Source organism: Falco punctatus (genome assembly GCF_963210335.1).
Source record: "Falco punctatus genome assembly, chromosome: 12".
In the NCBI taxonomy this organism is placed as follows: domain Eukaryota; kingdom Metazoa; phylum Chordata; class Aves; order Falconiformes; family Falconidae; genus Falco; species Falco punctatus.
Genome location: NC_137592.1, coordinates 33,514,872 through 33,541,579, shown reverse-complemented (window position 1 = coordinate 33,541,579; position 26,708 = coordinate 33,514,872). Strand labels below are relative to the sequence as shown.

The 26,708-nt window shown below is 56.9% G+C and overlaps 1 protein-coding gene across 3 annotated transcripts; it reads right to left on the bottom strand.

The window, feature by feature from the left end:
• Positions 1–400: 400 nt before the first annotated feature.
• On the bottom strand, positions 401–26,708 carry RRBP1 (ribosome binding protein 1). 3 transcript variants are annotated; one of them, XM_080408866.1, is made up of 24 exons: positions 26,558–26,708; positions 19,764–20,465; positions 15,907–16,055; positions 15,560–15,682; positions 14,394–14,546; positions 13,952–14,070; positions 13,009–13,162; positions 11,259–11,397; positions 10,728–10,915; positions 10,515–10,552; positions 9,237–9,327; positions 8,460–8,552; positions 8,005–8,097; positions 7,820–7,900; positions 7,629–7,718; positions 7,105–7,197; positions 5,569–5,640; positions 5,289–5,384; positions 4,759–4,842; positions 3,394–3,483; positions 2,462–2,545; positions 1,885–1,983; positions 1,242–1,385; positions 401–956 (listed from the first exon to the last, which is right to left on the bottom strand). In XM_080408866.1, the coding sequence occupies exons 2-24, from the start codon at positions 20,443–20,445 to the stop codon at positions 918–920; spliced, it is 2,994 nt and encodes a 997-aa protein (XP_080264992.1). In that variant the 5' UTR covers positions 20,446–20,465; positions 26,558–26,708; the 3' UTR covers positions 401–917. The 3 variants fall into 3 exon arrangements, with proteins under 3 accessions (XP_080264992.1, XP_080264991.1, XP_080264990.1); XM_080408865.1 differs by lacking the exon at positions 3,394–3,483 and adding an exon at positions 24,475–25,407 and having other exon boundaries at positions 26,558–26,656; XM_080408864.1 differs by lacking the exon at positions 3,394–3,483.

Here is a 26,708-nt window from a genome sequence, read left to right as displayed (position 1 = left end):
AGAAGGCTGGAGAGCATACCCTTGGGCAGTACCCAAGGACCACCACCACGCAGCACCCGCAGGGTCAGAATTTCAGGGGTGCACTGAAGTTTAAGCGAGCAGGAGCAGCCTGTGCTGGGCTGGCATGGCTGTGCTGCTGTGCCCTGTCCCCATGGCAGGGGACCTCGGGGTGCACCGTCTGCGTGAAAACACACGTGGCTGGAAGGGAAGGCTTCTCTCCTTTGTGTATCTTGGAGAAAAAACAGAGGGGATGGCTTTTTGCAGCACAGCAAGCAAGGTGGGGAATAGAGGATCTGCTCCTGGCCACAGCAGGGTCCTTCTTCAGTGACCCCAAGCACCTGGCTGGCTTGCAAACTTCATAAAAAATTAATAAATAATAACTGGGAAAATGAAGCAAGGATAAGCTCTTTTCACTACATCATTTTAATTGCATCGACACCCAGAAATACACAAAAGGATACGTGCCAAGAGCCACCCATCAAAGAGAGGCTTCCTTCCATGGTGGGTCTCACTTTCACACTTCTTTCACTCCAACAAACAAACAAAACAAAAAAAAAAAAAAGAGAAAAAAGGAAAATAAAAGAAAAAAATAATTGCACCAGTTGATGTACAAACACAGTCTTCCCTTTTCACACATTCGTGGGTTCTGCCTGCCCCGACGTGGTCAGTACGGCTCCCTGGGGAACAAACGGTAGTTGTACAAAACAGTATGAAGATTTTCTTATAAACATATGCCTGCACTGTTTACTGGCTGGGTTTTTTTGTTTGGTTTTTTTTTAAGTTTCAAAACTAGGTTTTAAGTCACTAATGGCTTGTAACTTTTATCTACAGTAAATTCAGCATATATTTTTATTTTAGTTTTAGGAATGTGTAAGGCATTTTGGTAAGGTGACGGTAAGGTCTAGGTCACAGACTCGTCAGACTGAAGTCCCTTCCTTCAAACTTTCCTCTTCCCCCTGGAGAAGGAAAAGAGAGGTGGGTTACTCTACTGGGTCTCAACCTTATTCTCGTGGCAGCTCAAGCATCAAAGCGTTTCACAGATGGGCCAGGTCCTGCCTTTTGAGCAGGGAGAACCATGACCATCATCTCCTGTGCTCCCAGACCTTCCCAAAAGCCACCCAGATGGTTTCTGGCAGCAAGTGCCACCTTGTCTCTGGTTTTCAACCACTGCGTGACACACGCTTCCCCCTGCCCTCCACCCCAGCACCAAGGGGAAGGATGTCTGTGGCCACCACAAGTACCGTTTCCTGAAGCTGTTCTTTCAACTTCTTCACTGTTTCTCTCTCTTTGGCCAGTTGGTCCTGGGTAACCTTCAGTAGCTCCTGTAGTTTGGTTGCTGCCTGGCCCAGGTCCTTTGTTAATTTTTTTTCTTTTTCAAGTTTTTCCTACACGGGAGTCAAAAGAAGGCATCTGCCTGAGCCTCCCTTGGCCGTCTGGTGACATTCCCCCCTCCAAAACATCTCAGGTCACCTCAGATCTGCACTGAGCCACCACGGCAGCCACAAGCCAGAGGAGCACCCAGCTCCCTCCCTGCTGAAGGAGCTAGGTATCACCCCACCACACCGGCTCCCTTGGAGATGCCATGGGCCTGAGACAGCCTCGTGGCAGGAGAATGGTTTCCCGAGATATGAAAAGCCCAGCCTGGTGAAAGTATCGGCTCGGATCTCTTGGTCAACATGGACAAAGTGGCTGTGACTTGCCTGCTGTCCATAAGCCATGCTGGAGCTCACAGCCAGCCCTGGGCAGGGAGCAACCTGCAGGGGAACCGTCCACCTTGCCCCACCAACCCCAGGAAGGATAAGCTATGCCCCTAGTCCTGCCTGGAGACAGCTTTTGCTGTCTTGGTCAAACCCCAAGCACAAGAGAGCAGGGCAGCCAAATCACCTGGAGCTGCTGGGCCTCCTCCGTGCCTGGAGCTGCTGCATTTTCAGCTAGTCTCAGCTTTTCCAGCTCTGCCTGCAGACTGCACGCCAAGCTCTGGGCCTGGAAGGGGGACACAGACCCGGTAAGCGGCAGGTGCCTCCCACACCCTGCCCCTCACCACCCCTGGTCCCACTGGCCCGGCCTCGAGGGACCAGGTGGGTCACGCAGCCACTGTCGGATGGCTGGATGCTACATGTGATGCGCCTGTGGTTGCTGATCCATGGGGAAGATGGCACTTGTCACCAGCAGCAGCGTGAAGCCCGGCTAAAGCCCTGAACCTTCAAGGGAAAGAGCTGGCAAACCCCACGGGTGGGCCAGGAGAGGGGCAGTTCCAGGGACCAGCAATGCCACGTGGCTTCAGTACAGCTGCTGCTGGAAGCTCTTCAGATGCGTGAGGGAGTGCAGCCATGTCTGAGATGCAGACAGGGATGGGGAAAAAACCTTCAAAGCAATTCTTCAAATTAATTCTTGAGCTTCATTAGCAGCTAAGAACCCATAATGGCTTTGTAAACCCTTGTATCCTCCTCACCACACCCACCTCCTCCAGCTCCAGCGCCAGCTTTTGCCGCAGCACTTGCTCCTTCTCCACTAGTGTTTTGTTTTGCTCCAGCTGGGTTTTCAACTGTGTTGAGAAAAGGAGAAAACACCCAGAAATAAAATTTAAAAAAGACCCAAGAGTGAGCTGGTGGGGACATCGCCAAGAAGGCTATACAGAAGAAATGAAAATTGAAGCTTTCCCCAGGGCATCAAATGGCAATAGGTACCAGCATCCCCGCCCCACAGAAAAGCTGGGATAATGCTGATGGCAAGCCCGAGGCTTGGCTTTGTATTGCCAAATTTTGCCTGCCCCTTGGGCAGCGCCAGCTGGGACCTGGGACGAGAGGTACCCCATAGCAGAGGACTTGCCCGGCAGATGCCCATGCCAGGCAGAAGGCTCCACACTTAACTGGATTAAAGGAGATGGAGCCCGGCTCGCGGCAGCAGCACCACTGGTGAAAGGGAAGGGCCACAGCTAATGCCCTCAGCCCAGCTCCAGCAAGATTTACGGAGCCTCTGTAATCCTAATCCCCGCCAGCTGGAAAGGGATCCTGGCACAGCTGTCAGGCTGTCCCCTTCCTCCAAGAAAACCCAAGCCTGAACCCAATGGGCCACCATCGTGTGACCATGTTGGCCCAAGGGCTTGCAGCATCCCTCGCCTGCCTCCCCCAAAATCCTGCCAGCCTACTGCCAGTGGCAGAGGGCTCCCAAGCGGAACAGCCTGGCAAAAGCCGGCTGGCGATGTGTTCCCAGCAGGAATAGGACGAGGGGCTGGCTTCCCCCCAACACACTGGACAGGAGATGACACAACCGTGACAGCCCTGAGCAAAGCCATGTGCGGTTCTCCATGCGGTTAGAGACTGTCAGACAGGACAAGGGACACGGTTAAGGGTCAGGTCAGTGCCCCATGGGCAGCACTCTCGCCACCCTAACCTCGAGGGGTGCAGGCTCACTTGGGTAAGCTTGTGACCCTACTTCTCCATCCTGTACATGACTCTTCATCTCACTTAACTGCTGCCTGACCTGGAAGGAGGATCAGCAAGCTGGCTCAGTTACACATCTCAGCACTGTAGCCGTTACAAGACCCACAAGGACCTACAGGTAAAGTTCGCTAGCTTTTTTGCTTGCACATGAGCTAAAACGTTTGGAAAACCATCTCAGTTTCTGCTGGATGCAGGACAGTGGTACCTAACACAGGCAGCCTGAGGCACAACAGTTCCCAGGGGTGCAGAGCACATGCTTGCGCCTCATCCGCTCTCCTTTGATCACTCAGCATCTTGGTTTAAAGCCACTGCTGAGGCTTTGTACTAACATAGTTGTGTTAAAAAAAGCAATCAAGGCAGGGTAACAGGTCCCGTTTTGCCATAGATCACAGCTGGGGTGGCTGGGGAGGCAGTTACTTGACCACCACCACCCCAAATAAACCCCCCCAACTCCATCCACCAGAGCTCCATCCTGCATTGCAGCAGCACCGACAGTCACACTGCAAGCTAGCAGCATGCCTCGGCCAGAAGAAAGGGCAGGTTTCTGGATAAGCCCAAATGTGTTCCACACTCAAAGGCACTTGCCCATCTAATGAGATTAAGGCTAATGACGACCCTGCGCCACATTCCCTCATGAGCAAGAGGCTGAGCAATAGCAGCAAGGCTGGGAAGAGTCACGGCACCCAAGGGACACTGCACTCCCAGCCTGTTCTACTCCAAGTGGCTCCGCCAGCCAGCGGTACCCCCAAGGACTTTAAAAACAACCTCCTGAGCCTCTCACAGTGAAATTACGGATTTAAACCCAACAGCTCTCGTGGTTTTGGCAGATCTGGCCCTATATCCCAGTCCTCTCCCCCACTTACCTGCAGAAACCTAGCCCCATCCTTCGGCTCCCTGAGTGACCCCTACACACGGGCTGCACAGCCTCAGCCCTCCCAGCCAGAGAGGGATGGATGGATGCTTAAGGCACCCAAACCCCTACCCCAGGGTGGCGGTGGGGCAACCAGTGTTCAGTGGTGGGGTGGCTGGTTTCTTCTGCTACATGCCAGCTCACACAAGCCTTGCTGCTCTCCTTTCCCACCCCCATCACGGAAGGAAAGGTGGGTAAAAAAAATTTTCTCCTGGGTCTTCAACATCCCCTCTGAAAGCTGGATCAGCCTGGTGCCTGGCAGCACCAGGTTTCACCGTGCCCTGGCCGTGCCTTCCCCCTCTCCCTGAACCTGCAGGGAGGATGCTGGCCCCACCACGGGGCTCGTGAACCAGCCGCACGCAGAGCAGCCAGGTCCCAGCTGGGCAGCTGCAGGATCCCCCTTACCAGGGTCAGCTCCTTGCTCTGCTTCTGTGTTTCTGTCTTTGCTGCCTCCAGCTGCTCCTGGGACTCTGACAAGAGCTGCCTCAGCTGTTGAGGAACAACAATAACAACAAAAGTCCATTTATGCACTTGGTTTTGGAGCCGTTTGGCTTAAGGAAACATTTTTATGATGCAACGTCTTCTCAAAGAGGCCGTGATGGCATTACTTGCTAATGTAACCTGCCTGCTGACGCCTGCTCAGAGAGAGACAGCTGTGACACAGCTCCGCCTCACCCGAGCCACAGAAATCCCACAGGCCACCGTGGAGCAGCAGACAGCATCTCCTCACAGATCTGTCCCATCACCTTGCCAATGGATCTCCTGAATTCAGGTGTCTACAGCCCAGACTGGAGTGAACACCTCCATCTGTTTTCTCCTGCTTTGCAAAGCTGCAGGTCCCCGATGCACCCCCCAAATCCCTGAAATGTGGATGGGTGGCGAGTCAGGCTTAGAAGAAAGAAGCGTTTAAGAAGGTAAACGGCCGCCACACTTACAACTTCAACTTCTTTTGTGTAGTTCTGGCGTTCGGAGCTGGCTGTCTCCAAGTGATTTTCCAGTTGCCTTTCCAGAAGAGACGTGTATTCCTTTAGCTGGATTAAAAGGGAGGAAAGCATGAGGGGGCTGATTGTCTATGGTCCAACACATTCCAAACATCCCGTGGTTCAAGCATGCCTTTCCCAGGGCAAGTCAGGAGGTGGGTTCCGACTCAGCCCAAGCACAGTACGCATCCATCTGGCACCTGCGCGGTGACCTCCCACACCCAAAAAGCATTACCTGATCTGTGCTCTGCAGATCTGCTTTCAACTTCTCCACCATGTCTTCAAGAGGTTTCAGCTGGAGTTGTGACTAAGCCAGAAAGGATCAGAGAAGGTCAGTGAATGGCACCTCACATGGACACTGAGCATCTTTCATTCAACCAAAAATGGTCCAGCGTTGCACTCCCACCTCTCCCACTTCATCCTGTACCCCAGTGCAGAAGGACCTGACACCAAAGTGGAGCTCCACAGCCTGCAGGGCAGGAGCTCCTCCTCCAGGGAAAGACGAATCCAACATTACATCCAATGCAATTACAGCTTGGGCTGTAAATCATGGAGCAAGGTAACAGCTTTTGCCCAGAGGACCAGCTGGCTGTGGTCAGCTTTCAACACCTGAGAAACCGGCACCAGGCTCGGTGCGAGTTCCCTACCGAAAGCACCTTTGGTTTGGAAGCGGCAAGGCAGACATTCCAACGAGGTATCCGAAAAAGCATGGAGTTTGCATTTAAACCTGGCCTGATTCTTGAAGAGAACTCCACAGCTGCTGAATTTTTTGGAAGGGAGGAATTCACCTCTTCTCCACAGAGAGGCAGGACTGCTCTGGGACCTGCCGAAGCCAGCAGCCATCCATCCCACCAGGAACACCCTGCTGCCAGCAGCCACCAGCAGCCACGTCACCCTGTGCAATGAACAGCGCTGCTCCAGGAGCAGCCACCTGCCGGCAGCCACCACAGATCTCTCGTACCAGAGCTCCCCCACCTCCCTGCAGCCCCACTTGACTCCAGAATCCCGTGTGAGCGGTGGGGAGCCAGGCTGGGGAAAGCAGCTCCATCTCCGTTCTGCGTTCAAGAGGGAGGAGATAAGTCTGCTCTGCAGAAAAGGCACAGCTGGCCAAGTTCTCCCAGGCTCCGGCTAAGTCACGAGAGCTCGTGAAACACGCTCCTCGCTCAACCCCTGGGCAACAAGGGCTCTCTGGCAGCTGCTGGCTGGCTGGCTGACTAGGGAGAGCGGTACCGAGAGCTGGACAGACAGCTGGACCCAGAGCTATGTGCAGTGCGTGGCTTGGACCTCTCCTTTCCAAAGGCTGAACAAACGCCAAGGTCAGCCTGGGTTTTGAGAACAAGCCAAGTTCCTCTGACAGCGGGAGCCCCTGAGCCCCGCACGTGCTCTCCTCCCGCCAGGCCACCCCCGCCAGCAGGGCTCAGTCCAGCTTCCCAGCACTGGGTCACTGCAGCGGTGACAACCACCGTGCCCAAACCCGGGAGCTGCGCCATTCCTCCCGCTCTGCTGGCAGGCTCTAGGCACCCACCAGGCAGGGAGGTGGCATCCAGGAGGAAGAAAAGCTTAGCTCCTACATGAGGTGGGCTTCTTGGCGGCTGGTTTGGTGACAGGAGGGGTGGGTTTGGGGTGAAGAGAAAGTCCCCGTGTCTCAAGAGTTCGAGGCTGGCAGAACAGTTAGGGCCATCAGCTGATCTATAGCTCACAGCCCCTCTGCTCCCCCCCCGAGTCCGGCCCCACGCACAACAAACCCGAATGGTGTGCCCTGAACACGCACCTTCTGGAGTTCCTCTTCAGATGCCGTGAGCTTTGCCTTCCACACCTGCTCCTCCTCCTCCACACTCTTCTGCAGGTCTCGCAGCATCCCTTCCTGTTGGCAAAGCCTCAATGAGCCCAAACCTCCCCCAGCCCCCCCCAGGCTGAGCAGTGTCAGGGCTGGAAGCCCTGGCATACCCAACACCTCTCCAAGGATCTGGGTGACAGAACTAGGTGCCTCAGGTGGGGCTAGGGGCTCCCAGCTGCCAGGCTGGCTCAACCACCCTGATCACCAGAGCCTCTTGCCGTGCCATATCCCACCACCACCAGGAAGGTTTCCAACACAATTAGGCTGAAGAAAAGCTTTAAAAATCCAGACTTCTCCTATTCCCCCGTCTCACTCACTGACAAACAGCTTTCCACACAGCACCCACCAATACACCAGAAAATGCCCACCATGAGCTCACGGACATCCTGGGCTGCCAGAGACCTCTCAAGAGGTATTTCTAGTGGAAGGACACCCCAGCACAAAGGGCTGCAACTTACTGTCTCTGCAAGGATCGCTCTGTACTGCTCGCATTCTGCTTGTAAAGTGCTTTGCGCTTCCTCTGCCTCTTTTAATTTAAGTGCTGAATCCTGAAAAGAGAGGGAAGGGATGGAGAGAGAGAGGTGAGGAAAAGGAACGAGTGACCCTCAGGCATTCCCTTGCCCTTCCATTTTCCACCCCCTTCACTTACCAGTGGCTCTGTTGCAATTGTCTGCTGCTTTAACGCATCCATGGTCTTTTCCTTCAGCTCTTGTAGCCACATGTCATAATCCTGAGTTTGAAAAAAAAGATGACAAGGAAGAAAAAGGATGCTTAGACACTTGTCCTTCCCATGCGGTGGAGGCTCTGCGGGGGGCTGGGAAAGCCCGTGCCCACCTGCTGCGAGGACACATCAACCCCAGGGAGGACAGAGAGCAGCGTCTCCTTGGTTTGCGTCTGGAGCACATCCAGCTGTTGGGCCAGCTCCTCCTGTAACGGAGAAAGTGGCATGGGATGGAGATCTTGGGCGCCTGCTGTCCAGGCTGCCAGTGCCAGTCCTGCTTTTGTACTGGGGTGAGCCAGCACCAGGACACCAGCCAACAGAGAAAACTGCTGCTGCTGAGAACCATGAAAACATTCTTTCCAGTTCAGCCGTCCCCTGGTTCCCCCATGATCAGTACCAGGACACAGGGCCCTCAAGACAAACTCTGGAGACGCTGGCAGGAGGGTTGGGCCAGCGCTGTGCCCAAGAGGAGGCAGGCAACCCAGGGCAAGCATCTCTGGTGGCTCAGGGAGGCTGAATGTTCCCTTAAACCACCAGCACCACCACTACAGAGAAATCCCAGGCTCACCTTTGCTTTTGTAGCAGCAAGTAGTTTTTCCTCGCACACCTTCTCCACCGTGGCCAACGCTTCCATTGCTTTCCAGTTCTTCTCACGCAGGTCCTGCCGAGACCACACACACAGAGGCCAATAAGCAACACATCACGCCAAAGGCCACCAAGCTGCTTGATGGCACTGTGGAGGATTCAAAGCCTCCGCTCAGGAAGAGAAGCAGCAGCCAGTTGCTTTGGCCAAGGCTCTTCCATCCCACCGCCCACGTGAGCCCCCTTCCCCTCCATCCCTGCAGCCGCCCAATGCACCGCACCGTTCAGGGGGGGACTCAAGGGAGCAGAGCAAAGCTGGGTGCAGGCAGGAGCCCCAGGAGCAGCTCTCAGGGCGCCTGCAGAGGACACAGGCTAAGTGGAAGGCTGCAAGAGGCTGCCTCCACACAACCGATACCACCTTGTAGTAGAGGGATAAGGAGCAGAGGGACCCCTGCTCAGGGGCTGCCTTGACCCTGCTGGGGTAGGATCTCCCTGATGTACCACGTCTTAAACCTCCCAAGAGAGCTGGGGGCGGACATCTCCACCCAGGCAGCCCATCAGCTCAAGCTGCGCAGCCTGCCGGGGAGATTCCTGCTCTGGCAGACGAGGCAAGCCACCAGTGCTCGGGGCTGGAAGAGCCTCTGGCCGCACCATGGAGCCATCGGTAGCTGACTACAATGGGTGGTCATTCAGTCTCCAGAGATCTGGGTTTTGGAGGAGAAAACCGTGAGCAGCAAAAGCTGAGCCCAGTTAGTTCACTCACATTGTTTTTAATCTTCTGTTGCTCCATCGCCTCTCGCAGCTCTGTGGCCTCCCTTTCCAAGGATGACAGTTGGTCCATCTTCTCCTGGAGCCTGGAAGGGCAGGATGCAGGAGTGAGTCTCAGCATCTGTGTTCCTCCCAGGTAGCAAGCTCCTGAGATGGGGACCACAGCCCTTCCTATCCCGGTCTGCTCCAGGATCTATCCACAGCAGGAGGAAGAGGGAGCAGGACAAAAAACCACAGCCATGGCAATACCGGAGGGAGATCTAGTTTTCTACCTGCTTATCAGCAATAGCCAGCCAGTGAGTAGCTGGCTGTACACCCAGGACAAGAGGAAGAAGTAACCTGATCCAACGGCTAGAAATTCCGACTTACACAACTGGGACTGCTCCCAACACACTCCCATCCACGGCTCACTAGGCTAAGAGAGCCCACAGTGCTGCTTTTGAAAGCATCACCCTACTACCTTGAGCGACCATAAATCAGGGCTGTCGACCAGCCACCTGAGAGCCTGCAGCTTCCCCCCACAGCCCCAGATCCACCATCTGCCCTGAAGGGAGCCTCAGCTTGAGCAGACCAAGGAAGTTTCAGGTCCTTGACAAGAACCACTCAAGTCTCTTGAGGGTCCCAGGACAACTGAACAGCTGCCCTCCTTTAAAGGAATGCTGCATGCTCGCTGGCAGTGAGGGCATCTGAGAAATCCTCCTCCTGTGCAGACCCTGAGACGGTGGAGGTGCCCAACACACAGACAAAGGGCAGCAAGCACAGGTCGTGACATGGGAAACTCCAGTGAAATGCCAGGAAACCTTTCTGCACTGGAGGGGAGGGCAGAGGTTGTTGAACACTAGAACAGGGACCCAGAGAGGAGGTGAATTTCCACCCTTGGAGACATCTGGAAACATCCCCCGAAAGCCTCCTCTGGTTGGCCCAGCTTTGAGCAGGGGCCTGGATCAGAGACACCCCACCCAACACCCCATCCCGCCACCACCAGAACCCCCTTATTCTGCAGGACCAGCCAGCCTCCATGTGTCTGCCAGCAACTACAGCCTTACTTCAGAAAGGACTGGCTGTTATTTGGGGCCAGCACCGGAGCCAAGTTTTGTTTTAAACAGCTGTGCTGGCCAGGATTGACCTTGCCTTCCCAGCTCCAGTCCCCGAGCCTGCCTAACAGAGAGGGCGGGAAGCCCTCACCCATAGGGCTCAGCTCCTGGGGAAGCCTGGGACACAGGGACAGCAAGCTGGAGGTGCTGCGGCAGTTCCCATGTGTAGCCAGACCCACCTTGACCGCAGCTGCTTCATTTCTGCTTCGTTGGCTGCCTGGAAGACAGAAAGCACTCTCATTACCTGTCCTAGGCAGTGATGCAGGTCACCCTTCTCTGCAGCATCCCAGAGCAAAGAGAACACAGGTACCGCGTTAACCCCGCGTAAAAACCCCTGCTCGAGCGGTGTAACCCCCTCTCCTCCCCCCACCCCAATTAAACGAGCATGTGACCTGCAACTCTCTGTCTTTTTCTGCCTCCCTCATCTGGCCTGCCTCCAGCAGAGCTTCGATGGATTTGATCCTCTCCAGGAGTCTCACATTCTCCAAGCTGGCATCCTGCAGTTTCCCCTTCATGTTGTCCAGCTCCAGCAACTTGCTTTTGACCTCTGTTTCGGAGCTCAGCAGCTTGGCCTGCAGTTCTGTTGGAGGAAGGGCAGAGAAACACAGTAAGGCAGGTGCAAACAAACTGGGAGACTCCCTGCCCTGCCTAAGCGGGACTCCTGGCCAAGGAAGCCTTGGCTGTGGGTGCTTCCAGGAGGCACAGATGGGGCAGGCAGGGATGCAGGACAGCCCAGGAGAGAGGGACTGGAGTGGCATCCTAGGACAGGACCACAGAGCAGTCCCACATCTTGCTCGCACCAACGCCAGCCTAACAAGTCCCTGGGTCTACTGCTTGCCCCAACCAGCCCCACCAGTAAGCACCCGTCCCCGAAAGCTGCATGCCTGCCCCACAGCCCCCCCATGCCGATCCAAGGCCCTCACCAGCAATGCTCTGCTGCTGTCCTTTGGCCTTTTCTGCCTCCGCTAACAAGCTTTTGTAGCTGGTTTGGGTTCTGCAGAGCTCGTCACTGACTTCGTCCAGCCTCTTCTGCAGCGTCGCCTCCACTTCCCTTTGGGAAGCCTGCACAGCAGGAAGAGAAGGCTTTCCATAGCGTGCCAGGCACCCCAGCCAATTTGAAGCAAAGCTCCATGTGTCACATAATGTTATTTTTAAGCTGTGCTTTGAGGGGTGGTGGTGGTGTAAGTCATCCTTCCCCCCATGCTCCCCCTGTGCATGAAGCATCTTGCCTCATGCTCATGTTTTATCATTTGCCAGCCCTCAAGTGGGAAGCGGACAACACCCCAGCGTCTCCGTTCCGGGCCAAGACCACGGCCATCTTCCCCGGCCATCCTCCCCTCCGGAAAGCCAAGCTCTGAAAAACCTCTTAAAGCCCTGCTCCTAGCGCAGCCCCAGGCCAGGAGGGAGAGGTACTGCCACGGTGCTTAGCAGGACGGAGACATCCAGCCACGTGTTTCCACACACGGAGAAATTTTCTGTGCGGTTTGGGCCAGGGAATAGTTTTTTTTTCCATCTTAGAAAGCAGTGAGGAAGAGGCCTGGCCAAGGCAGGCCCTTCGAAGGGGAAGGCAGAGGAGGGGGACGAGGAGCATGCTGCAAACCAGCAGCTCTATGAGTAGTGCCCTTGCAGATGGAGGGAAATTGCTTTGCATGGAGGGGATGTAAGGTGGTAAACCAGCAGCCCCATCTCTGACTAATGCTTCCAGAACCACCAAGCAAGCAGGACTTTTCTGTTTTTTGAGGATTTGACCCTGTATCCTCAGCTCAGAGCTCCAGGTGTTACTGTGGAGCACATTCTCCCTAAGTGCCTTCAACACATCGCTAGCTTTAAAGTCTTCCAGGTAGCATGATTTGTTTAATTAGTATTAAGGTGTACTGCAAGCTGGAAGCCCTGGAGAAGTTCTCCTAAAAGCATACCAAGAAGCTGGTGTTTTGGGTCAGGAAGGCGGCTTCTGCCTTCACACCGGCTGCATGCCTACATCACCCCCCTCACTCCTCACCTGCAAAAGCAGCAGGGGCCAAAACCAGCCCAGCAAAAGGAGATCTGCATCCTCAGGCACCCAAAAAATTATAAGGATATTGAAGGCCCCTTGCTTTAGGACCGCCTCTGCAAAACCACTTTGGCATGCACAGATAAAGGCCTCCACCACAACATACCCTTCACTGAGAGGCCAGAGCAATTCGGAGACCACAGTGCAGGAGGGACACATTGCATCCCTTACCATGTCTGCCATCCTTGGGGGAAAGAAGTGAAAGTTCCCGGGTCAGGGGTACTTGGGATCAATGCTCCCAGCCCCTGGCAGAGCTGAATCCCAGCAGGAGTGCTGCCACCCCCCAGAAGATGCTCCTCTCTGCTTGGCTTCAGCCCACCTGCCAGCGATGAGCCACTGCTCCAGCGGCATGCTCAGAGGCTCTACCTGGGAGGTGTCCTTTAAACACCCCTAAAAACCCCAAATCCAGCCACACCCCGGAGACAACAACAAAGCCACGAGCTCTACCTCCTGCACCAAGGGCTTAAGAGTCGAGAGGGAGCACCCACGTCCTCGTGAGCACCCACTGGCAGGGGCCACTGGGCTCCTCTCTCACCTGAGGCTACCACCCATCAGGGTGCAGCATCTAGGCTTCCCCCCACCCTCACACCCGGGGGGAGCAGGTTTGCAGGCGCTTGCCTGACCTGCAGCTGCTCCATCTGCTTCTCCAAGGCCAATGCTTTGATCTCCCAGCTCTTCCTCTGCTGCTCCTCTTGCTGCAGCACCTCCGACTTCTCAGACAGCTCTTTCATCAGCTTGCTGCACTCCTGCCGTAGCTTGGCCACCTCAGCGTTTTGCCTGCACCAAGAGAAGCAGCGTTATTCCAGCCCGCAGGCCAGTCAAGCATCCCTGGTGTTACCCAGGGGGAACACATCCTCCTGTGGGCCTGGTCACAGGGCTTGAAACATCTCAGCGGTGGCGTTCGCCTGTTTCTGGGACACGCCTGGTCCTTCAGGGATGGGGTGGAAGGAGCTGACACATCAATTCCAAAAGCTCCGTTTCAATCACAGGAGACATTCCTTTCTCATGAAATAGAAGATGCAAGGATCTGTGTTCCCAGACACAGGAGAAAGCACTCTAAGCAGCTGGAGTCTGCTCTGAAATTAGTTGACCACTGTTAATCACCAGCCATTTCAGACTTTCTACAAAAAGGAGCACCAAATTCTTCCCCCTGGCTCCTGGTTGTTCTGTATGCACCAGGCAGGTCTCGGTTCTCTGCAGCACCGCTCCCATCAAGGAGCCAGCTACGTTTCTTCTGAAGCTGGTGAGCACAAGCTCCCCGAAGTGGGGAGCAATGCTGCAGCGCCTTCTGGTCCCCTCTGCCCCCCTCCGCTGGCATCAGCACAGGTGACCCCAAAGCAGAGAGGGTTTCCCCTGCCCTTCCACTTGGGAAAAACATCCTTGTTTCCCCTGCCAGGCCCCCAAAAGCCATTTGGCAATCTCTTCCTCACTCCCTCCTCTACCTCCAGCTAGCTGGGGCGTCTGTAGAAGCACCCTCCAGAAAGGGGGTGGCCAAGCCTGATGGATAGCCACCCCCAGGGCTTGCCAGAGGGCGGCCCCAGGCTCTGCCCCCCGCCCCAGTCTTACTTGCTCTCCATCTGGCTGCTGGTCTGGTTGAGGGCATCCCTCAGGATGGAGTTCTCCTGCTGCAGGCGAGCCAGCTGCGTGTTGGGGCCGTTCTCCAGCTGCTCCTGCAGGGTGCGGATCTAGGGAGAGCCCAACAGGGGTTAATGCCGCCGCTGCCAGCCCCTCAGCTCTCCCCTGAGGAGCCCACTCCATGAGCAAGAGGGACTGGCAAGGAAGCCACAGCGAGGTGTCTGCTGATGCTGAGAGCCCCGGGGCTGCCGCATCCCATGAGGATGCTCCCACATCCCTCTTCTACGGCTCAGGAGCACTGCGGGGCTCTCGCCCCTCCCTGAGGCTCTGGCCCCCTCGTCCACCTCGGTCTTCTCCAAAAGACCAGGCAGCTGCCACCGAGGGCCAGCCGGCAGCCAGCGGAGGAAGCTGCAGAGCACCGCGTGGGGCTCACCTTGCCCTGCAGCTGCTGCGTTTCGCTGACATGGTCCTGGTAGCTGGCCTGCATGCGTGCCTGCACCGCTGCCATCTCCTGCTCGCGGGCCAGCAGCTGCTCCTTCAGCTTGCCCTCCAGGGTTGTCGCCTTGGCCCGCTCGGCCGCCAGCTCCTTCGAGGAGAGAAGCCACCCGGTCAGTCCTCAGCGTAGGAACTTCCCTGCTTTAAGGGGACTCTCGAACCAAGTGGCCTCCCAGCTCAGAAGACTTTAAGAAGTGTAACCCTTTCGGCGCTGCCCCCAGGCCCAGCTACACCGTTCCGCACTTACATTTCCTCCTGCATTAAGCTTTGGGCTCCGTGGCCACTGGATGCCACTGTTGTTCCACATTGGGCCAGCTAAGAGAGAGGCGTGACAGCCTGGAATTTTATTCCCCTCCCCGGCCCCAGGATCAATATCATCACATCAAGTTTGTGGCAAAGCAGGAAAACTAAAAAAAGAAATCAGCCCCACAAACCAAACACACACCCCCTCCGCCCCCTGCCAAGGCAGGGGTGCTCTCTTGGCCGGCTGGGTGATGCCGTGCCGCTGCCCTGGGCTGCCTGCACAGGCCGGGGTTTAGCGCAGCACTCAGTGCACAGGGTGGCTTCGCCCTCTCCTCTCCTGCCTGCAGGCAGATGGACCTGCTGCAGCAGGGTCCTGGCGGCTGCGGGGCAGGAGGTGCTGAGCACGACGCGCCGGGGGTCCCTTCTGACTTCAACACCCAACGAGAGGTGGAGGCAAGGGGCTGAGTCAGGCAAGGGGCTGTAAATAGCACCAGGCTCCTTAAAAAGGGACTGATCAACACCTTCTCAGCTCAGGGGCTCTGCCAAGAGATGAGAAGGGCTTTATTGTCCTCCGTAGAGCAGCAGAAAGCTGCAGTCTCTTACGGGCACGGCTTTAGCCCGCTCCTGCTGCGGCTGCCAACAGGGCACGTGCCTCCCCGGGCTGGATCAGGCCCAGGAGAGGAGCTCAGGTGGGCATCTCCTCCCCTTTTGGGGGAGAAAACAGCAAACAGATGAAGGGCCCAGAGAACCCCTGGGCTTCACCTCCAAGGGCGGGTGAGACGCGGGGAGAGGGAGGCCCACGGCGAGCCATGAGGGGCAGGGCCCGTGCCAGGGCTGCCGGGAGGGCTGCGCGGCACTTACCTTGCTCAGCTCCCGCATCTTGTTCCTGGCAGCGGCTGCAGCCTCCTGCTCAGTGGCGAGCTGCTTCTCCTTCTCCTCCAGCTGGCGTTTCAGGACAGTGACAGGGTCACCCTTCTGCGTGGCCTGCCGGCACAGGGTGGCACATCAGCAGGGACCACCACTCCGGGATCCAACCCCTCCCCCCCACACGCACAGGGTCCTGCCCTCTGCTCCAGGGAAAATTCAGCTCCCGTCTCTAAGGCTGACCCTCGGGGGACAGCCTGCCCGAAAACGGGCTGCCTTCACCCCTGCGCACCCCCCGAGGCTCGGCCCAGCCCTGGCGGCCACGGCGGTGCTGCCAGCCCTACCGTGTGCCAGGTGTCCTGGACGATGCCCGCTTTCTCCGTCAGGATCTCGATGAGCCGCTGGGCCTCCCCCTCGCTGAACACCGTGCTGCTGACTGTGGACACAAGCGTCTTGTAGGGCAGGTAGAGGGGCCCATCCGAGTCCGCAGGTGCTGGGGAGGAGAGAGGAGGGGTTGGGAGCGCTCGAGCCAACGGCAGGGCTGAGTAGCATCACCTCAGTTGACTTCAACCCCATAACTGCCATTTCACGCCAGCAACCGCCCAGATGTCCACAGCCAAGTTTGATACCTCTCTAACTGAAAGCAACGTGACGAGCGCTGGGGACGGCGCTCACCACAGACAAGCGTTCCCTGAGCCAGCTGCCACCTCTGCCTGGCTCTGCTACTGCTCCCAGCGCCCTGCCACCGCCCTCCATCACACTGAGCGTTTCCAGCCGGAGCTGGGCACGCTTTGCTAATGCCAGGGAGCAGAGACATGGTGGGCATCAGAAGCTGGACTCCATCGTGACACAGCCTCGCTGGGGGATTTTGCTCCGCGCAGTGGTGCCGGTGATGCAGAGCAGCAAGGTCATCTCCTGCCTTTCACCAGGCAGGTTTGCTCCAGCCCTTTGCTAAGGGCACGAGATGACTCCAGCCCTTCTCTGATCCCTCTGCTAATCCGGGAAAGCCAAGGAGCATCAGGGGCCGTGATGCTGTCGTAGAACTACAGTGCAAGTGGTCATGACAGATAAGAGGGTGGCAGGCAGTGGTCCAGGAGTCGCTGCACAGTAGGTATGGCCTAATAGCTTATTTTCCTTAAAAATCCCATAAGAAAGAGCAGTTTGGATTCCAGTCTCCTGAATGCAGAGCTCAGACGCCACAAGCAGCAAGGACAAAAAGGAGGAGGTGCTGCAGGCATCGAAGCAGAGCTTCCCCTGCAGCCTCCTGGGGAGGAGCCCACGCTGGAGCAGGTTCACCCTGATGGACTGCAGCCCATGGAAGTCCCCAGGCTGGAGCAGGGGAAAGGTGTGAGGAGGAAGGAGTGGCCAAGAGGAGCTGTTACGGACTGACTGCAGCCCCCAGCTCCCTGCACCACTCAGGGAGGGGAGGTAGAAAAGTCAAGCGGGAAGGGGTGAAGTTGAGCCTGGGAAGAGGGGTAGGAGAGGAAGGTCTCATCCTCCTTTTGTCTCTGTTTCTCATCTACTTTAATGGGGAAAAATTTAAACTAGTTCTCCCCAAGTCACGCCTGGGTAGCCTGTGATAGTAGTTGCTAAGTAATCACCCTGTCTCTCTCCTGACCCACAAGCTTCGCCATCGTATTTTCTCCTCCATGTTGTTGAGGAAGGGGGAGTAAGAGAGTGGCTGGGTGGGTGGCTGGCAGCCAGCCACAGACAACCCACCACAGCAACAGAGTAGCAAAGTCTGGGAACGCCTAGCAGCTCCAGCACACACTCTTTGCTCCTGGCTTCTGCTAGATCCATTTGGGATGGCTGCGCTAAGCCCTGGCAGCAGCAGAGTCTGCGTCCCCAGCAGCAGCCACTTCCCAGCAACAGTCAGGGCAGCTCCACCAACTTGTGCAACCGGGGCCCAAGAGCTTGGCTCAGAGTTTACTCCTTCTGGCCATGGCACAGGCGCAGGACAGCACGTCACATCCCCTGGCCCAGTCCCACCAGGTGGAGGGACCCACCAAACAAAATTTTGCCCACCTCCTGCCAGCGCCACGCGAGCAAGCCTTGCACAAGGCAGACACGACACAAACCCCACCTTGCAGCTGGCAAGGGGAGCTGGGGAAGCGTGCCAGCCCGCGGTGAAAGGCAGCCAGGGCTCTGCTGAGCCTGCTCGCAGAGTCAGAACCCTCCCGCCTCACTGAAGGAAGCGGCGAAACAAGCAGCAGCCATGCAGGCAAAGCTGCATGGGACGAGGGGTCTGAAAAGTTGCTTCCCAAACCCAGGGAGACACAGACAATCCTTGCATGGAGCCCCCCACCTGGGGGCTGCAGCCCGGATTGGGTACCCACGCGTGTTTCATGGCAGAGCATGGCTCCTGCTACCACAGATAATGGGGCGCGAGTACACATGAACCATTTGCGAGCAAGTTTTTTGTGTGATGCAGGAGGCTAAAAACAAACCACACAAGAGGAAAATACCCCAAGCCGCTCTTGTCAGGTTTGCCATCTGTTTCAGTGCCGAGCACATGTCTTTGAACACTCTGAACACCCATTTTTATCTGCCACGGGATAATTTGTTGCTTCTGCCTTTGCGGAGAGACCGACCACAGCTGTCAAAAGGCTGCCCGCTACACCTTGGGCAAACTGCAGCCAGCTTTGTGGTGCAAAAGAGCTTTCCTCTGAAAAATCCCACAGGAGCAGCTAAGACATCACTCTTGGCTTTTAAAACATGCAGGATCGGGACTTCATACCCAAAGGAGTAGATGCTCAGAGCAGGCAAAACCACTCCCAACTTAACACGTGCTAAAAGCCCATCTCCCATCCAGATTCCCTTGGCTGTTACAGCTTGGATTCAGTGTTTTTCAGCATTAAGAGAAGTGCATCCCTGCGTGCATGTGCCAAAACCAGCCACCTACAGTCTCCCCAACACTATCTCTGTGATACCCTCCAGCAGCGGCCGCTCACACGGTTTCAAACCTGGTCACTATGTGGAGATGGCCTTTAGGGAAATCCTTTCCTCAGAGGAGCAGATACGAGGGTTTTAACCCGACCTCAGAGACCAGCAGCCACAAAATGTACTGCTGAGTAGCAGGGCCCTCTCCCAGAACACGGGTGCAGGAACTGCCAGGTTCCATGGCAGCTAGGTTTGAACATCTGGAGAAGGCTGGCAAGTAGGGGTGTCTTTTTGGTTGGTTTTCTTGTAAAGAAAGAAAGAAATGAAACCTATGCATCACAGCTTTGAGAACACCTGACAGATATTCTCCCACGTGTCCCTGTGGGAACACTTCTACAGGTCTGAAAGCTCTCACGTTTTACTGCCTGTAATTACCACTTAACCAAAAATAAAACCCAAACTGTTCATGCTGGTGCAATGAGAAGCAAGAATCCAGCTACAGAGCCGCTTCTCCCCTCCCTACGCACATTTACACCCTGCAGAGTGCAGGACCACCTTCTTTAATCTCTCCCACCTCCGAGTCAACCAAGTGAGGCATGAAAGGCACCGGGCAAGTTTTCCCTTCCCTGTGATGTATCCAAAGTTACTTCCCCCTAACTATCCTATCATCAGCCTCCCGCAGTACAAAATCCCTTCGGTCCTCTCTCTTCCAACAGGCTGGTTTTCACCAGCATTGAAGAAGGAGGAAACTAGCAGTGACCCATCTCCCCGTAGAAGAAGAGTAGTAGAGCTCCTGCGTACTCCTAATAATCAGGGGTGGAAGGAGAAAACACCACGCCTTGGCTTCCTGTCCAGATGTCCAGCACCCTGGCAGTTGCTTCCCCCTCCTCCAGGACAGGTCCGTGCCCCTCCTTCTCACTCTCGATGCACAGATCTGCTCAGAGACCCGCCAACAGCACATCTGAGAGGAACCGGCAACTCCCCAACATCTGTGCGCTGGACTGAGGAGCTAAGCACCAACCAGGGGTACCCGACGCAGGAGGCAACACGTTACAGAGAGCAAACGAGTCAATAAACTCTTGACCTTAACTCTACTCCCCCCGCCCCAAGAGAACTACAGTCCAGTACGAGCCTTTTTGAGCCCACCTTCCCCTTGGTGCACATGGTCCATCCCACCAGAGACAGCCTTTCTGCAGCTGCCCTGTTTCCAACACTGAAGAAAAACGAAGAGATCTCGGACTGGGAGAGCTCTGCTTTAACAGCACCACGATGCCCTGCCGGCTTACCCAACAGGGATATATGCAGAGGAACTTGGCCTTACCTGGCTCGCTCTTCTTCTTGGATGCAGCTTTCTTCTTGACAGGTCCATTATGCTTCTGCTCCTCATGGGTTGGAAGAGCATTGCTTTTCTTGATGGTTACGGAGCTGACCACCGGAGCACTTTGCTGTGTGCCAACCGGTGGCACGGCCACAACGGGCACCTCCTTAGGGGTCACCTCCAGGACAGGAGAACTTTTGGAGATGCTGACAGGAGGCGAAGCCAACACCGGGCTGGGAGCAGGCTCTACCTTTGCCACCTTCTTCTCCTTCTTCCTCTTCTCCTTAGGTGACGGAGCAGGTTTCTCCTTTTCCTGAGGGGCTACGGACACTGTTGCAACCGGAGATGCAACGGTTACAGGCTCAGGCACCACAGCAGGCTTAACAACCACCTGCTTGGGAGAGTCCCTTGCTTCCCGAGTCAGGGGCTGCTCTGGGATCTTTCCATTAGGCTTCTCTTCCTTTTTCTTTCCTTTTCCTTTTTTCTCAACAGGTTTCTCTTTCTTCTTTGTCTCTTTTTTCTGCTGCTGGGTCGTCTTAAGCTCTTTGCGTTGCTTGGCCAAGGCTTCCTCATAAGAAGTCTCCTTCATGGAGAAGGTGGACACCAGGAAGATCCCAATGGCTGATACCACCATAAAACCTCCAAAGACCATAACACCCAGCGTCTGAGGGTCATAGACATCCATCCTGCCTTATTCTTCTGTGCCTACAAGACACCAGAACAACAGTTAGTGGGGAAAACAAAGAGGTACAACGGCCTTTCTGTGAGCAGCGAGTTTCCTATGTCCATCTGTGTTTCCAAACGGCACCACGCTCCAAAAAGTGCTCAGGATTCACACACCTCTGGTGAGAGCAACCTGCCGACATCCCCCACCACCTCCCAGGTTTGCAATCCCCCACTGCGCTGCCTGTGCACGACCTTGGGCGATACCTGCAGCCCTGCGGCAGTAAGAGAGCCCGTTTCCAGACGGCCTGGTGCAGTTTGGCCAAGCCCTGGGCTCTCCCTGGGCCACCTGGCCTTATCGCTGCACCCATGCTCAGGTGGAAGTACATCCAGGGTCTCAGCTTTGGAATAAAACACCCCCCTGGAAGGGGAAAGCATGCACGGGAGAGCTTTCCCCAGCTTTGCAACAGCCCTGGCCGCCTCCCTTTGCCACCCGCGCCCTGCGGCACTGCTGGCCTCTGCCCAGCCTGGCAGGGAGGATGCGCGGTGACCCCATCCCACTGGGTCGCTGCTCCCAGCTGCCAGTGACGAGAACCACCCCAGCAATGATGCTACAGATGTCATGTCACACAGAGAACCAAGACGCTACCATCTCCTTGAGATGCAAACACCAGGAAAAGGCCTAAGTTCAAGCCAAAAAAATGCAAAGCGTGGTCATTAACCATCTCATCTCCCCAGTAGATGCCCACAGGAAGAAACGAGACTTGCAAAGGGAGCACTGGATATGGCGCTTCTCTTTCCAACTCTGCTATTAACTGGCGGGCAAACTGGGCACATGGTCCTTTCCCACCCTCCTTTCCACGCTCAGGTTCTCCACCCATAACACATGGAGCAGCAACGGAGACCGTACTGCCTGGTCTGAGACCTGGCAGGCAGGGTGCAGCCCCACGCGGAGGAAGATGCTGCTGCCTCCACTCTTCTTAACCGCTAACCGAACCCCGTCCCGAGTCTGGAAGCCAGGCTCTTCCCCGCTGTCCCACTCGCGTGTCTCCCCCGTGGGCATCACCTCCACGTGGCTCACAACCCCCCCGATGCTGCAGTCAGGCAGTTCATCTGCGCAGGGGCACTCCCCAGGAGGTGCCAGGCTGCGCTTTCTCGTGATCAATGCATCAAGCCCTCAGCTATCAGAAGTTCCCATCCCCGCGCTTAACTGTAAACATCATTGAATTTCCTCTTTAAGAGGTTGCGGGTTGGGGACGGAGGGAGCGGCTGGAAAGGGAGGAGGCAAAAATAAGAATAAAACTAAGGAGATCAGCATCTTTTCAAAACCTCAGTGCTCACACGGAGAGACCTCGGAGCTTTTCCCTTTCTCACAGCCGACAGCTGCCGAATCCGCACCGGTGCAGCCAGGGGGTGACAGTGCAATGAAAATGTCACCTCCAACCCCAGGGGGGTTGTTGAGAGCTGTTTCAACCAGCAGCCCAGCTCTCCCTGCCCATCTCGCCAAGCAGAAGCAGCAGAGAGCCGGCAGGCGGGCGGGCTGCCAACGCCAGCTGGAACCAGCCTCCCCCGGCAGGGCCACGGTCCTACCCCAGGGCACCGCGCGAGATCCCAGCTGATACTACAGGCATCGCTACCACAGGTTGATACTACAGGCATCGCTACCACAGGTTGATACTACAGGCATCGCTACCACAGGTTGATACTACAGGCATCGCTACCACAGGTTGATACTACAGGCATCGCTACCACAGGTCCGTCCCGGCCGTCTGGGATTTCAGCGGCCTCAGCCGGCCCCATCCCAGCACAGCTGGTGCCAGCCCCCTCCCTCCTGACAACGGAGCATCACTTTGGGATGGTCCCCATCGGGACAGAGGGATTATTCCTAACCTACACGGTGAAAAGGGCTGGGTTTCCTCTTCCAGGCAGGAAATAGAAGCGAGGGTCCAGAGAATATGTACCCACGTCCTTCTGCTGGCTTTAGGGCCAGACCAGTGCGCCCCGGAGCTGTTCCGCACTGGTACCAACAGAACTCCTGACCTCCCGCTGCCACCATGTCAGACTTAGGTCAAAATTCACCACTCCAGCTTAGGGCAAGGGCATCACTGACTGCTGGCAAACGCCCTCCAGCCCCGTCAGCTGCTCCCGCCACCTCCCAAAGCAGCTGGATGGAGCCCACGGAGGATGGGAACAGAGGAAAAAGCCCAAAACTACTGCTACAGAGGCATCTACCATGCAGAGGACAGATGAAAGAGGACGGCATTATTAGGCAGAGGCTGAGGCAGTGAACTAGGTGAGATGGCAGTGCTGGCCTCGCTGCTGTCATCCCCCCCCTCCCCCGCCAAGCCCTTACAGGCAGGGTGATTGAGCCCCATGCTCCCCCTCCCCTGCAGGCAGCCTCACCCAGCACCACTGCAGTAAAAGCTGCCTGTACCTTTGCCTCCTCTCAGGCTTTACAGCCAGGGTGAGATAACAACGCAGATTAGCCTTAAAGTCCTCCCTAGCTAAACAAAAAAAACCCACCGAAAATTTAAAAAGCAAAACAACCCCCTCCAAAACAAAGCCCACAGAAGAAGCAAGCAGCCCAGAGCGCTAACCTAGAGGAGCTGCAAGACAAGCTGCCGCAGCAGCCGGAGCTTGTGAAAGCAGTGGAGATGCCTGCATGGGCCATTTGCAACGTCCCACTGCTGGACCAGAGAAACCCTGCGCTGCTCCCAAGGACAAACGTTCCGAGAGAAAATGCAAAACAGAGTGAAAGATACTGACGGGGCAGCAATTACTCCCAGCAGTGCTATCACGGCAAAGAGAAACTTTGGTCCTGTCTCAACACACGTGCCCCGCAGCCCCGGTGCCGACTCCGAGGAGCAAGTTCTACCAGTAGAGTTCCTCCTGTGGCCGAGACTTGGCACGGATCAGCCCAACAACTCGTTCAGGGAAGAGCCTATCACTGGAGCGGCGCAGAGCCGGCAGCAGGCTGTGTACTGCCACACGCGCTTCAATCAAACCAGGCTAGCTTTGGCATTCGGTGGATAAGGAAAAATCTTCCTCTGGGAGCTTCCTGATGCATAAATGCAAGAAGAAAGTGCCGCAGCGTTAGCATCAGAAGCGCAGCCCTGCACTGGCATTTCCTGACCTCGCTGCCTTTGCCCTTCCAAGGGCTGAAAGTTTTGCTCCCGGATTTGCCCAGCAAGGCACGGCACCCCTTGCGAGCACAGTGGCAGGAGCGCACTTGCCTTGCCCTTAGCAGAAAAGCCCTCTGCACTTCCTACCGGCACAAAGTCTTAGCCAGGACATGGAAAAGCAGAGCACTGAAGGCACTGTTCCTTGTCTGTTCACGGATGCCTAAAGGGTAGTTTTGCAGGTATAGGTTTGGCTAGACAGCCAGGCTTTGAGGAGGCTTGAAGACTTCAGCATCCTCTTTTCTGTATCTTCTGGTTCTCCATGGGACTTTGTCCCACGGCATTTTTCAATCTGATGCCCAGGCTGTTTTGGGTGAGGGTTGGGTGCCCAAGGGCAGCAGGGCCACCACCAGCTATTAGAGTCCACATTCAAAAACTCATGTTCACGTCCAACACTGAGCACGTTTACCTGCGTGAAGTTTCTTGAGCAGGATCATCCCCTAATCCTCACCCAGCCAAAACAGTGGAAATCATCAAATATCTCCACATGCAAACTCCTTCCCCAAAATAGCTTGTTCCATTAAAGCTTTTCACCACCACCAGAACAGGAATAAGACGGACAACTGGTATTGCACTTGGCCTTCTCATGTAAAGGAGCCAGCTGAAATGCTGTGCTCCGACTCTCCCATTCCTATGGCTTTTCTTCATTATCCATCACATTTTCCAACATCCCAGATAACAGCCCAGGTGTCCAGGCCTCCCTTGCCACCCTGCAGTCACCTCTGCTTGCCCTGAGCAAAAGTCCAACTTGCTCTAAGGAAGCAAAACCAGTAAAGCACTCAGCCTTGCTGTTTTTTCAGCACCAGTTTCCAAGATGAACCAACCCCCAGACACGCAGTGCAATGGCACCAGTGCCACGCTCAGCGACTTACTTGCCAGAGACAGCTAAGTGTCCGAAACCAGGCTACAGCTTTCCCACCTCTTCAGCCTTTCCTCCCTTCTGCGACCACTTCCATGAAATCCACGGGAATTCAGTATCCTTGAGACTCAGCCCTCCACCAACCCTGGTTTAAATCGGCTGGGTCAAGCGCCAGGTGGGCAGAGGCAAAGGAAGAGACAAGGTTGTGCAGTAACTACAGAAAACTTCTTTCTTTAGGCAGCCAAAAGGAAAATATTTGTTATCTTCTCCTGGTCTGGATAGGTGCTGCAGATGGGAAAAGATGCTCTTTGGAAGCAGGACACCACTCCTCCTGCAATCCAAGGCTTGCACTTTGCTGTTGAAGTGGCATCTCAGGTTAGAGCCACGCAGAGGAGGAGGTGATGGGGTGGTCAGAGGGCAGAGAAAGTGAGAACTGGGGTCGCACAGCTGGGCGCTGCACAGCCCACAGCAACACCTGCCTGCGAGGCGCCACGGTTCCCTCCACAGCCCCTCGCAGAAGGGGAAGAAAACACACAAATAAAAAGCTCTTCCCTTCCTAAATGCACAGAGACAGGTCAGGCAAAGCTGGCTGACCCAACACACAAGTTTCACGGCTGAGATTTTGGCTTTTTCCAAAAGGCACCATTATCTCCCGGGCCATCAGGGCAAGCAGCAGGCAGCGCCTAAGGGACCGGCCGTTGTGTGGGGGAGACACTGCCCGCCCCCCCCCCCCCAAAGCAATAAGGTCTTGTCTCCTTCCCTGCCCCCCGGTGCGAGCTTTCCTCCCCAGCGGGCAGAGGCACGGCCGGGGCAGCGTTCTTCCAGCAGGACGGGGCCAGGGAACCGGGAGGCCTGATCCTGCCGGCAGCCGGGCAGCCCGGCCCCAGGAGCGCTGCCGGCAGGGACAACCCCCGACACTCCCGCTCCCGGAGCTTCGCTCTCCGCCCTGTCGCGACAGAGAAGAGACAAGAATTACAATCCGAGGCGCAGAGCCGAGGGGCGGCGAGGGGACCCCGCCCGGCCCCCCGCAGCCGGCCCCACCGCAGGGTGTCCGGGTGCGCGGCCCGTCACCCCGCGCCGAGCAACAGCCGCGGCCCCGCGGGCGCCCCGTGCCCCGGCGGGCGGGGGTCCCCCGGCGGCGCTGCCGGCTCCGTGTCCCGCCGGAGAGCGGGGGGCAAAACAGGAAAAAGGGAGGAAACCCCGAGAACCCCCCCCGTCCGTGCACGGGAGAGCGCAGCCGCGCCGTAAGGCAGCTGCAGCTGGGGTAACCCTGCGGCGGCGAGCAGGAGTTTCCCTCCCCAGGAGCGCCGTGTCCCCCCGCCGGTTCGGGTGCGCACCCCCAGCGGCACCCGCCCCACGCGGCTCCTGGCAGCGCCGCTGTGACACTGACACTGCCGGGGGGCCCCGCCGTGCCGCCGGCCACGTGTGCACGCCGGCCCCGCCGGCCCGCGGCGGGAGGAGCTGGGGGGGCCGCCGGGAAACCCACCGGGAAGCTGGTGGCATCCCCACGGCAGGGGCCTTGGGGGTGGGGGGGGCTTCGCTTATGGGGTCCCCGCCTCTCTCCAAAAGCTTCAGGCATGGCCACACTGTGTTGCTGGGGGTCTCCCAGCGCTGGGGGGGATTTTTAAGGCGGGGGGGGGGGAATTATTAAGGAGTAAATATAAATAAATAAATGGGGAACAACGCCGGAGAGCTGTGACCTTCTGTAACCGCGCTTAATCAGATTAATGAATTTCATCAGGCCGGGCTGGGGAACAGTCTGAGCGCGGCGGGGCGGCCGGGGGGGCGCGGGGGGCCCTCGGCGGCGGCCGCGCACGCCGCCATTCCGCACCGCCCTCACCGCGGGGCCATTCATCCAGTCGACCCCCCGCCCCCCCCGCAAACGTGGCCAGACCCCAAACCCGGGGTCGCAGGCACGCGCCCCCCGCCCCGCCAGGCGGGACAGCGTCCCACGCGTGGGAGCGGCGGGGCCGCGGAGGGGGTCTCCGCTCCGCGGCTGCTGACAGTCGCGGACGGGGGTGTCGCCCCCCTCCCCACTCAAGACCCGCGCAGAAGGGGATGGGGATAGGGAGGGGTCGGCACCGGCGCCTACCCACCCGTGCGGGTCGCGGTCCCTCCTCAGCGCCGCGGCCGTGTGGAGTCGTGGCACTTTCCGCCGCGGTCTCGCCGGGCTCGGCCGGCCCGGCCCGGCCCTCCCCGCCCCGCCCCCGGCCCCGCCCCCCCCCTCGCGCCGCGCCGCGCCGCGCC

What these genes read in the sequence shown, in the direction of transcription:
- RRBP1 (XM_080408866.1), bottom strand. Translation starts at nt 20,445, where the DNA reads ATGGATGTCTATGACCCTCAGACGCTGGGTGTTATGGTCTTTGGAGGT. An exon ending in CAAGAAGAAGAGCGAGCCAG is followed by an intron (nt 16,056 to 19,763) that starts GTAAGGCCAAGT and finishes TCTCCTCCCCAG; the next exon opens with CACCTGCGGACTCGGATGGG. An exon ending in TGGCGCTGGAGCTGGAGGAG is followed by an intron (nt 1,984 to 2,461) that starts GTGGGTGTGGTG and finishes TCCCCCTTCCAG; the next exon opens with GCCCAGAGCTTGGCGTGCAG.